This window comes from Haliaeetus albicilla, chromosome 24 (genome assembly GCF_947461875.1).
Source record: "Haliaeetus albicilla chromosome 24, bHalAlb1.1, whole genome shotgun sequence".
Taxonomy (NCBI): domain Eukaryota; kingdom Metazoa; phylum Chordata; class Aves; order Accipitriformes; family Accipitridae; genus Haliaeetus; species Haliaeetus albicilla.
Window position 1 is genome coordinate 19,574,943 of NC_091506.1, and position 13,007 is coordinate 19,587,949.

A 13,007-nucleotide genomic window follows, 5' to 3' on the forward strand; every position below is an offset into this window, starting at 1 on the left:
TAGACACCTGCTTTATCAAGTTTTGTTCTACCTTTACAGTTCTGTTCACAAGCTTAGATAAAACCAATTTTTTCCATATGTACCAAGAAGTTTGCCACTCTGTTTGTCTTAAAGCTTAAAATGTATGTTTATTTGTAAGGTACACAGTCTATGAATATAAAAGTTAGCAGCATGCTCCATTTTATATTGGTAGCAATGAGTCAGAGAATAAATGCCTTTTTTTTTCTGTGACCTTAGAAATATGTAGCATCTGTTACTCAAAAGCAGGTGTTGCAGGCACAGTTGTGTAGAGTTTTAGAAATTACTCATTTTAAGGATCTGTATGTGTTGTTTGTGCATATATATTTATATTGATATGGTTGCCATGAAGTTTGATCAACTAAGAAATAAATTGAAAACAAAATTTTATTTTTTAATTTAAGCAATGATTTAATGGGAAAATAAATCTTTGTGTTATGTCCTATCTTTATAAGAAATTTGTGTAATAAAGAAGATAGATTTTAATTTTTTCCATACTAAGATTTGCAAATGTCTTGAATTCATCGATTATTTTCTTTTATATTGATCCATATTTCCTTAAAAAAAAAAAAAAATTCAAGAGTAGCAGGCTGTCTTTAAAACAAAATCAAGGCCCTCTTCCCCACTTCTGAGCCTCTATATGAGACTCATGTCATAATTCAGCCAAATATTAAGTCCTTTTTCTGAGACAAAATACACAGTTACTTTGTTCTATTCTTCTCTATTCTTCATAGCAAATTACTGACAAGTTTTCCTAGTGCTCTTTTAAATGCTGCAGATGCTAAATTATATCTGTCCTCTGTAGAAAAAAAAAATTAAAAGGAGGAAGTTGCTGGAAAAATTAGAGGAATTTTTATGGAAAGTGGATTTAGATTATGTGAAATTTTAGGGTTTTGGCAAGTTTGGGTTGTTGCCTGTCTGAGTACTGGGCTACAGCAGATAGAAGAGTGACATGCAGGCAGTTGAACTTACTGCTTGAGTAGTAGCTGGGCCTGGCCAACTGTGCCCACAAATTTGGGATGGCCAGGCCCCCTCCATGGAACTTGCCTCCTGGCACTCTTCATTGCCCGGGCTCCTGTGGGACATTCCAGGCTCAGGTGTTAATGGTTAGCTTTATGTTGTGGGGTGAAGCATTAGACCCAGACATGAAGAGAGCAGCGTGTTTTTAAGAAGAATTCAAGGTAGTTTTATGGAGTGGAAGAACAGCTCATCTACCACAATAGCTAAAGTGTGCTCCTTTTCCATTGTTAAACTGAATGGTGGTTTCAGCACTTTTTTCCTGATGAATCTTGCCTGGAGTGACTTTACCTTCACCTGTGTAATACGGGAGTAATTCGGTTCTTCTGTTTAACTTGTAGCTTTTGCAGCTTTGGCTTTTACTCCTGATTTATTGTCCTGTCTGGGACTGTTAACTGATGGGGGATACAAGGATAATAATTGGGTTTGTGAAGTTAGATCCTAAAGTCTGTTCTCCAGTCTCACAGACATACATAAGACCAGACACATGCAAAAGATTTATATTTGTTTAAACAATATTAGAAATGGATAATGGCTTTTCCTGTCCTTAAAAGGACAGGTTTTTGAAGTCTGGAGATTTTGTTAAGATAAACACTGCAAAGAGACTCATGTAAGAAAAGTGGTCGGTACAGATTCTTGCATGAGCACTGAATGCATATTTGCCACAGTGGGTAATGATTGCGAGTACAGTGAATAAGTATACTAACCTGCTTTTATTCCTGATGGGAATAAACAGGAGCATTCCAGGTTCTTAATTGCTTTTCATCATTGCAGAGCAAAATAATAATAATAAAAAACCCCCAACAATCAAAAAAACCCTCAACAAACAAAACACTTAAAAAACTTGACCTATATGAGGCACAGCTGGCTTTTGAGATGATCTCAGTAACTGCATAGTTTTCAGTCAGTTTGCTTCTGTGTAAAGTAAGAAATGCCACAAATTAATATAGTGTGTTTTATCTGGTTTTAGGCTGGTACAGAGGTGTTTCCATTAAGAAGCCCAATGTAAAGGTAAGTGTGAATACATTTTTTTTAATCTAGTGGGAGATTATATCTATTTTGCTATTGGAACCCAGTGAACTTTTTGTTTTCCTTACCCTTAGTATTTTATTTCTCTTAACTTTTTTCCTGTGGGAAGATTGGATTTATTTTCCAAATTGAAAGAACAATACTCACTAGTCGCCCAAAGGATCAGAAACCTTCCTGACATGTAACATGTAATCTTTCCAACACTTATAAATCTCATCCAATTTGGTTCTCTCTATCCTCTATCTCTATCCCCTAAGAAAAGCATAGCTGGGTGATCTTGCACAGCTTAATTCAGGATTTTTAAAGAACACATTTAAGAATTTGCATTATTAATCTAAGACAACTTTCAAAAAAGTCTGATTAAAAAGGATATTGTAAGTTTGTTCTTTTTTCAGATTTTTACAGTTTAACCACTGCATTTGGTTACTTTCCAGTCATATTCCTGTTTTGCTCTTGGAGAACTTGGAGACTGTTCTGATAACAATTTTTTGCGAGTGCATGTATATTTTTGTAAATGTGTATATCCAAACATGTAAATAGTTGCTTCTATGTAAGCATCACTTCATTGTCTTTTGGTTTAAATACAGCTTGTATTTAAAAAGCAGAGAGTACCAGATTCCTCACATTTACCTGTATTACAGAATGTAATATTACCTGTATTATGTTTTCATGACTATAATACTCTTTTAATGGAAAAGCCTACACTCATTTTATGTGTGTTGGTACATCTTCTGCTTGCGTATATGTTCAGTTTTGATAGGAGAGCCCTTCAAACCTTCCTTGGTTTCTTAGGTAATCAGCACAGGATCACAGAAATAAACAGCATTAACTGGAAGTGAACCGAACAAGGAACTGAAGTAGCATTTCTTCCTTTTCCAGATTTTCATGTGGCTGAAAGCACACATATTTACTTTTTTTTTTCCTGATGAAGCCATTCCTGTTAGTCATCTTTTCTCCTTCTGCAATTTCAGTCTTGCCTATGAAAAAGAAGGAATTTTTCTTAGCATTTTGAATCATCTTATTTAGTATTCCTTTCAAACCCCCATGAAAATTTTTCTTCCTAAATCATACTGTTATAAAGCTCTCAAAATTTAAAGCCCACGTTTGGTTACTGACATTCTTGTCAGAGGCTGTCAGCTGGTTTTTAACCTGAAGATTACCATTGCTGATCCTGTATTCGCCACTGAAGTGCAGGCTTACTGTTCTTACACACTGAGTTTGCTCTGAGGATTCAGGGCCATGTGTTTTACAGAGATAATGGAATGCTATGGAAAGTTTGGTTTAAATTACCTCTTTTCCCCATGTCTCGTCACACAAGAACACAACAGCATAGGCAAGGTTCAAATACAACCATCATGAGAACACCAAAAGGCAAATAACCAGAGCTATCCCAAGTGTGTTTAAACAGCTTTTTGCTGGAAAGAGGGAGGAAAATGGATAGCTCCAGGGTATGCAAGTAATACAACAATACTTACCCTAGTGAAAGACTGGTATGGGGGGGTAGACACAAATTTGATGGTGGGCTTTTTGCCTTTGTTTTTTGAAACCTATGTCCTTGTCATCTAATGTAATGTGGCATACTGATAGAGAGGCCCGGTCTGGAAGCATACTGATGCTATGCTGCAGACTTCACGATAGCCACTTTTCTGGCTGTCCCAGCTAGCTTACATCTCTCCAGTAAACGTTCCTGGTGGTTACATCCATTACTCATTCCTTTCTGCTAACTGCAAGCCCTTCTCTGAACTCTTCCTACTTGTCACGGGTTATTCCTGCTTGCTTATCACCTGTTAGTGGATTATTGGGTTTGCACAGTCTTTGCAGTAGGTAGACAGTTGTCTAAACTTAAATGTTTTCTTTTAAATCAATCTTGTCCATTCCAAGGCAGCTGTGTAGTATTAGAATGACACCTTTTGATTTGGACCTAGTTGACTTAGCCGTGATTTTTATACCAGAGCATATTTCCCATACAACAGTGTTTCTGAACATTTCAGGAGCTTTTGGGAATGAAGAGTACTCATCTTGAATCTTTGTGTGATAATTTTTATTGGATAGACTTGCAAAACTTCTTTATTAAGAAATTGATCTTTCAAGAAGGAGGTTTGATTCATTGTGCTGTCCTAGTCTAAGGTGGATTAAAATGATCAATTGTGACTAATCTGAGTGTTGACTTTTAACTGTGGCAGCTTCTCTGACACAGTGTTAGGGTTTTTTTAATAGGTATATTGGCAATTATTTATTGTGGCTTAGGATATAAAGGCTAAAAAGTGCAAATGTGTTTTTCTAACTTACAGACTTCTTTCTCCTGCAGGGGATTTTTCCTGCAAACTATATTCACTTGAAAAAGGCAATCGTCAGTAACAGAGGGTGAGTATTTTTCCTTCTTTCTCAGAAGCTGCAGTGCTTCTCATCTAGAAGGGAATCTAAGAAATAGTTATTAAAATTTATAGAGTGATTTTAGTTCATTTTATCTTTTGTTGTGTATTAGGGTTTGAAAATTAAATGTAATTCTGCAGAGCTTTGGGGCTTTTTGGTTTTTAATACAGCAAGAATCAATTCTGTTGGTTACTCCTGTTCACTTCTGCTCATAAAACTGGGACTTCAGAGGTATCATCTGAAACACACGTATTTTAAAGAACTCTGTATTTTTCATTTCTGCTTGTTTCATCGCTGGCAAAATTCTATATGTTCCTGTTTGTTATGGAGGCACTGGCGTGTAGACAGCCCATCTTGTTTATCAGCAGATTTTCACTGAGACATAACTGACAAGGTAGCTATGCTACTTTGAAACTTTTCAAAAGGATCCAACCCTCCACACCTCAAGCCAAAGAATGACCGGAGTACACTCTGCTGAAAATATTTTACCTTCATGGTCTTTGTATGTAGCTCATATGCTGCTAGAGGTAGGTTTAATTTAGTTAATGTGACTGGCAATACTGATGGCAACGTAATGTTGGAGATTTTACTGTGTGTAGGCTCTGTAAGCTGCAAAGTTCCCTCTGAGATTGACTGAGTCTCCTGAAATCAATATCTTACATCTTCACTGCTGCTCTTACCTGCATATTCTACATTAAGGCCACTGTCGGGAGATTTTTAAGTGCAGCATTTCAGACAGTGACCCAAGGCAACAAATTAAATGAGGAAGATAAAACTTATTAAATGGCATTTAGTGAAGTACCTGTAGAAAAATATGAGACTTCTGATAGTCTTGAATTGTATGTTTATCCATAAAGAGACTGAGTAAAGATTTTAAGGGCAGCTGTACTACTGATGCTTCATAACTTTGGGGTGTAATAAAATTATATATATTGCATAGAATGACTACTCCTAACATGTACTCTCCTGAGGGGGAAGACCAGTTTCCTGCAATCTAGTTAATTAGTACTTGAAGTTAGTTCAGAATTTTTAAAGGGCAACCAGTTCAGGATATTTAGATACTACTAGGGAAGTCAATGTACATTTTTAAAATAAGTATCAAAGACTGGTATACCAATTGATACAACAGAACGTAATACGGTTCTGAACCAGAGATCAGGGTTAGTTCATGTTTTGGTAAAAGAAATTCTGCCCCTGTATTTAAGAATATATCCAAAGTGCCAGTATAAACACTTGTGACGTAACAGACCATTGTATATAAAGTTCTTATATTTGAGTCATAGACCCAATGTAATGTCATTAATATGTGGGTATAATGGAGGAAGTGCAGGGTTATAGGAATGCAAAGCATTACATTTACATGGTTAAATGTAGTCCTGATGTGCGTTCTCTTTAAATCCAGGCATACTATTGAAGGCTGATCTTCCAAAATGCTTTATTTTTCACTGATGCTAAAAGTTGGTAAATCCAATTCTAAAAATGATCTTTAGAAGAACATCCTTCTTTGGTTTTGATTTTTTTCTTCCCATAATTAGCTAAAGTATATTGTGCAATTCCTTTCATCCTTTAGTTTTCTGTGGTTTCTTAAAGGGATGTTGAACTATTTTGAATCCCTTCCCTGTAATGGCATTTTACAGACATCTGAAAAGAACTGAATTTTCAGCTAGAAGTGGTTGTGGCATCATTTTTAATGTTGTTAGCGTAAAGCAAACTTTTGATGATATATACTAAATGCAGAATTTTTGTTTAACCATTGAAATGATCTTGGAATATGACCTAAGGAAAAGCTGTTGTGATTTTCATCATATTCTTAGTGTTGTAATTCAGATCACAAGCATACTCTGTGGAGTTTTGTTAAAGCATAAATTGAGATTTCCGAGTCTTACTGTGGCCCAATTTGAAAAAACAAACCAATCCCCAAAACCAACCAGACAAAAACATTGCAGGAGTAGAATAGAGCACAATCTCAGATGCCAAGTATCTCTCAGTATTTCAGTCTCTCACAACAAAATGGTGGAGAGATAAGGTCACTGGCATAATAATAGAAAAAAATTGTGATCTGTCCTAGTCTCCTGGTATGTATGTATATGAATTGGTGCTTTCCAGTCCCATCTTTAGTGGGTTGAATGCATACCTGATAGGACTATGCCAGGTTTTTAAGATAGTGATGCTTCTAACATATGTATATTTTGGTTCTTAATATAAGATTTACTTATGTCATTGATGTGGATCTGAGTTTTTGGTAGCTTGGAAATGAAGAATTTAAGCTTTTGTTTGATAAGTTTTCTGCTTCAAGAATACATAGAGACATACAGTGACTTAACTTCATCATCCTCTCCCCCATCACTTGCTGCTTTTGGCTCCAGCTAATGTGGCACAATTATTTCTAGAAAGAATTTTCAAAAGGGAAATATTGCCATGAAAGTGAGTGGCTTTTTTTTAATGACTGTGTTCTCTTTTAAAAACAAACAAACAAACAAATGCCCAAACAACAAAAACCCAACACCTTTCAGAATTAATTACATCTCATTGTTTGTGTATTTACTTCTTAGCCGTTTAACTCTGCACAAAGGACAGAAGAAATAGCCTAAACGGGTTATGGAAATGGGGAGTTTATAGCTTCCCTTCAGGAGAATTTCAAAGTAGCTGTACACACAATTGTACTGCTGAAGAGGAAGGGGTGAGTGTCCTTCATAGTTGTGAGAGACAGCCTCTGCAGCGCATCCTTGACGCTACTTGTCCCAAACCACCTTTTGAGCCAGTATTTTTCAGTACTGCTACTTTAGGACCTATGGAAAATTGTTCCAACATGGTGCGTTTCAGAAACGTGTTGGGTTTTGTTTTTGTTTAATTCTCCCTCTTTTAAAAAAATTGCTGAAGGAGCAGAAGCTTGAAACACCTTAATTTTACAGTGTCTGACACTTGTTTCAGTAATAGCATTCAACATAAAGGGCAAGTGAAGGCACTAATGGCTCAGATAATATAATGGTATTACAGTACATACATTAGTTATCACATTCTTGCACTTCAGTGTGATGAAAGAGACAGCTATGCTTGGCTGGCATGGACCTGTTGGAGTGGGTCCAGCAGAGGGCCACAAAAATGATCAGAGGGATGGAACGCCTCTCCTGTGAGGAAAGACTGAGAGAGTTGGGTGGTTCAGCCTGGAGAAGAGCAGGTTCTGGGGAGACCTTATTGTGGCCTTTCAGTACTTAAAGGGGGCTATAAGAAAGATGTGGACAGACGTTTTAGTAGGGCCTGTTGCAATAGGACAAGGGGTAATGGTTTTAAACTAAAAGAGGTTAGATTCAGTCTAGATGTAAGGAAGAAATTTTTTACGATGAGAGTGGTGAAACACTGGCACAGGTTGCCCAGATGACCTTTAAAGGTCCCTTCCAACGCAAACCATTCTGTGATTCTCTGTCCTGGGTTCAGCTGGGATAGAGTTAATTTTTTTACAGGAACCTGGGAGGTGGGGGGCATAGCCGGGGCAGCTGACCTGAACTGGCCAAGGAGCTATTCCATACCATGTGACATCATGCTCAGTATATAAAGGGGGAGCGGGCCGGGGGGTGGGCGCTTCTTTTCGGTGGGGGAAGTGGCAGAGCGTCGGGTCCCGGGTGGTGAGCAGTTGCACTGTGCATCACTCTTTTTGTATACTTTTTCATTAGTACCGTTGTTGTTGTTGCAATTTCTTTGTGTTGTTCCAGTAAACTGCCTTTATCTCAACCCTTGAGGTTCCAGGTTTGTTTGGTTTTTTTCCTCTCCTCCGTCTTCCCCCCATCCCACCGGAGGGGGGCGGGAGGAGTGAGCGAGCGGCCGCGTGGTCCTTTGTTACCGGCTGGGCTGAAACCACGACAGTCCTTTTTGGTGCCCAACGTGGGGTACGAAGGGTTGAGATAACGACCGATCTGGCCAAAGCGTGTTGAAACAAATTTGTCATACGCATTTCTTATACTAGATAAATAGATGTTAGTCACAATGTTGATTCAGCTGTTTACATGGTGGCGTTTTGTAAGTTCTTATATGCTTTATGTATTGCCTGTAGTTGTGTATCTCATTTCTGGGAGAGTGATTGGGATTATCATTTTGCTGTACTGGGCAATGTTGACTTGTGAAATGATTACATCACTGGTCATGAGGTTAAGCTGGTATCTGTATGAGGCAGTGATATCATTCCCACACTTTGGGCACCTTCTGTCAGATTTTATTGGTAATTAGACCCAACCCATGGGGAAGTCAGGGGGGGATACTTCCCCCCATCCGTTCCCCTCCCTTTTCTCTTTCCAACTAATTACAACAGTTTTCGAGAATTTTGAATATCCTTGGGATGCGCAAGCCTGTGTGCTGTTAGTGCTATGCCTCCTGACTATGTTTCAGGTCTTGTCTAGGGCTACAAAAAGGCTCTTTAAGAGTACCACCCAGAGATCTGTCCCAAAGCTGGATATTTATGGGTGGCACGGCGTGTGGGAGGATGTGGGCAGGTATCTAGAGAACTTCTCACCTCCAGTGACTTGGAAGTTCACTCCCGAACAACTGCAGAACCCTCATGAAGTGATAGAATTTTTGAAAGGAAAATGCTGTGGCTATCCCAGAGACACACAACTCACTACACTGTGCTGGGCCCTGGCTGGTATCTACCAAACCCTGCTTGATACTATGCAGCACCCCCAGGGGGAAAAGGGGGAAAAGATGGAAAACAAGACAACATGCACCGTGGCTACCCCAACCCCAACAACATGCACCGTGGCTACCCAAACCCTGACAACAGACACTGTGGCTGCCCCTACCCCGACGACAAGCACCGTGGCTGCCCCTACCACGACAACAGGTACCGTGGCTAACCCTACCCCGGTGACAGATACTGCCACTAAACCAGAGAACCAACCTGTGCCAGTATCAGTTGCCCCTGTACAGAAAAAGAAACACACAAAGAAATCAGTTCGCTCAGTGAGAGATGAAGATGAACCAGGGTCATCGCGAGAACAGGAGGAAGAGGCAGAACCTGAAATAATTACCCGATCTCTATCCCTGAGTGAGTTGCGTGACATGCGAAAAGATTTTAGCCGCCACCCAGGTGAGCACATTGTTACCTGGCTGCTCCGATGCTGGGATAATGGGGCTAGTAGTGTGGAATTAGAGGGTAAGGAAGCCAAGCAGTTGGGATCTCTGTCTAGAGAAGGGGGTATCGACAAGGCGATTGGGAGAAAAACGCAAGTCCTCAGCCTCTGGAGGCGACTTCTGTTAGGTGTAAAGGAAAGATACCCCTTCAGGGATGAAGTTACATGTCACCAAGGCAAGTGGACCACCATGGAGAGAGGTATCCAGTACCTGAGGGAATTAGCCGTGGTGGAGGTGATTTATAATGATCCAGAAAATGCGCAGTCACCCACAGATCCAGATGAAGTCCAATGCACACAACCGATGTGGCGGAAGTTTCTACGAAGTGCACCACCAACCTATGCCAACTCATTGGCAGTAATGTCCTGGAAAGAAGGCTATGGACAAACGGTGGATGAATTGGCTGTCCAACTCCGGCAATATGAAGGAAGTCTCTCTTCCTCCCTACGGGCCTGTGTCTCAGCTGTAGAGGAATTGTCCCGAGAGTTCCAGCAATTCAAAGTAGATATGTCCTCCTCCTCACCTGTACAGGCCCGCATTGCAGTTATTGGGAGTAAGCGTTCCTCTGCCCAAGAGAGAGGAGAGAGAAAGTACACACGACGGGCTAACCTGTGGTTTTACCTGCGTGACCATGGAGAGGACATGAGGAAGTGGGATGGAAAACCTACCTCAGTCTTGGATTCACGGGTACGGGCGTTGCGAGAAAAAGCAACCAGAAAAGAAGATTCTTCTTGGAAAACTGCTGCTCCAGTTTCCCGTGAGCAGTCCCCCGGGCGCAGTAGATGGGCCGATCTCATTTCTGATCCTCTTGAAGGGACTTCTGATTCACATGTGCAAAAAGTGGGTAACAGATATTCTAACCAGGATTAGAGGGGCCCTGCCTCCAGCCAGGTGGAGGAGAGGGACAACCGAGTCTACTGGACAGTGTGGATTTGATGGCCTGGCACGTCAGACCCACAGGAATATAAGGCTCTAGTAGACACTGGTGCACAATGTACCCTAATGCCATCAAGTTATAAAGGGGCAGAACCCATCTGTATCTCTGGTGTGACAGGGGGATCCCAAGAGCTAACCGTATTGGAAGCCGAAATGAGTCTAACCGGGAATGAGTGGCATAAACACCCCATTGCAACTGGCCCAGAGGCCCCGTGCATCCTTGGTATAGATTATCTCAGAAGGGGGTATTTCAAGGACCCAAAAGGGTACCGTTGGGCCTTTGGTATAGCTGCATTGGAGACGGAGGAGATTGAACAGCTGTCTACCCTGCCTGGTCTCTCCCAAGACCCTTCGGTTGTGGGGTTGCTGAAGGTTGAAGAACAACAGGTGCCAATTGCTACCACGACGGTGCACCGGCGGCAATATCGCACCAACCGAGACTCCCTGATCCCCATCCATAAGCTGATTTGCCAATTGGAGAGCCAAGGAGTGATCAGCAAGACTCACTCACCCTTTAATAGTCCCATATGGCCCGTGCGGAAATCTAATGGGGATTGGAGACTAACAGTAGATTATCGTGGGCTGAATGAAGTCACGCCACCGCTGAGCGCTGCTGTGCCAGATATGTTAGAGCTTCAATATGAACTGGAATCAAAGACAGCTAAGTGGTATGCCACAATTGACATTGCTAATGCATTTTTCTCCATTCCTTTGGCAGTGGAGTGCAGGCCACAGTTTGCTTTCACTTGGAGGGGTGTCCAGTACACCTGGAATCGACTGCCCCAGGGGTGGAAACACAGCCCCACTATTTGCCATGGACTGATCCAGACTGCACTAGAAAAAGGTGAAGCTCCAGAGCACCTGCAATATATGGATGACATCATCATATGGGGCAGCACGGCAGAAGAAGTTTTTGAGAAAGGGAAGAAAATAATCCAAATCCTTTTGAAGGCTGGTTTTGCCATAAAAGAAAGTAAGGTCAAGGGACCTGCGCAGGAGATCCAGTTCTTAGGAGTAAAATGGCAAGACGGGCGTCGTCAGATCCCTGCGGACGTGATCAACAAAATAGCAGCTATGTCCTCACCGACTAATAAAAAGGAAACACAGGCTTTCTTAGGTGTTGTGGGCTTTTGGAGAATGCATATTCCAAATTACAGTCAAATTGTAAGTCCTCTCTACCAAGTTACCCGGAAGAAGAACGATTTTAAATGGGGGCCTGAGCAACGACAAGCCTTTGAACAAATTACGCGGGAGATTGTTCATGCAGTAGCTCTTGGGCCAGTCCGGACAGGACCAGATGTTAAAAATGTGCTCTACACTGCAGCTGGGGAGAATGGCCCTACCTGGAGCCTTTGGCAGAAAGCACCTGGAGAGACCCGAGGCCGACCCCTGGGGTTTTGGAGTCGGGGATATCGAGGATCCGAGGCTCGCTATACTCCAACTGAAAAAGAGATATTGGCAGCATATGAAGGAGTTCGAGCCGCTTCAGAAGTGGTTGGTACTGAAACACAGCTCTTCTTAGCACCCCGACTGCCAGTGCTGGGCTGGATGTTCAAAGGGAAAGTTTCCTCTACACATCACGCGACTGATGCCACGTGGAGTAAGTGGATTGCACTGATCACACAACGAGCTCGCATAGGAAACCCCAGTCGCCCAGGAATTTTAGAAGTGATCACGGACTGGCCAGAAGACAAAGACTTTGGAATGTTGCCAGAGGAGGAGGTGACACGGGCTGAAGAGGCCCCGCTGTATAATAAACTGCCAGAAAATGAGAGGCAATATGCCCTGTTCACTGATGGGTCCTGTCGCATCGTGGGAAAACATCGGAGGTGGAAGGCTGCTGTATGGAGTCCTACACGACTAGTTGCAGAAACTGCTGAAGGAGAAGGTGAATCGAGTCAGTTTGCAGAGGTGAAAGCCATCCAGCTAGCATTAGATATTGCTGAAAGAGAAAAGTGGCCAGTGCTCTATCTCTATACTGACTCATGGATGGTGGCAAATGCCCTGTGGGGGTGGCTACAGCAATGGAAGAAGGGCAACTGGCAACGCAGAGGTAAACCCATTTGGGCTGCCGCACTGTGGCAAGATATCGCTGTTCGGATAGAGAAGCTAGTGGTAAAAGTACGTCACATAGATGCTCATGTACCCAAGAGTCGGGCCACTGAAGAACATCAAAACAATCAGCAGGCAGATCAGGCCGCCAAGATTGAAGTGTCTCAGGTGGACCTGGACTGGCAACGTAGGGGTGAGCTATTTATGGCTCAGTGGGCCCACGATACCTCAGGCCATCAGGGGAGAGATGCAACATATAGATGGGCTCGAGATCGAGGGGTGGACTTGACCATGGACACTATCGCACAGGTCATCCACGAATGTGAAACATGTGCCACAATTAAGCAAGCCAAGCGGCAAAAACCCCTGTCGCATGGGGGGCGATGGCTGAAATATAAACAGTGGGAGGCCTGGCAGATTGACTATATCACACTCCCACGAACACGCCAAGGCAAGTGCCA

At 41.9% G+C, this 13,007-nt stretch overlaps 1 protein-coding gene across 14 annotated transcripts in view; it reads left to right on the top strand.

Annotated features, from left to right (window-relative positions):
* The window catches only part of DOCK3 (dedicator of cytokinesis 3), a 231,799-nt gene that overhangs the window by 29,483 nt on the left and 189,309 nt on the right, over window positions 1–13,007 (top strand). For all 14 annotated transcript variants that reach the window (XM_069769586.1, XM_069769593.1, XM_069769587.1 and 11 more), the window contains exons 3-4: window positions 2,006–2,046; window positions 4,373–4,428. In XM_069769586.1, the coding sequence (XP_069625687.1) occupies window positions 2,006–2,046; window positions 4,373–4,428 (97 nt within the window). The remainder of the gene's footprint in view (window positions 1–2,005; window positions 2,047–4,372; window positions 4,429–13,007) is intronic.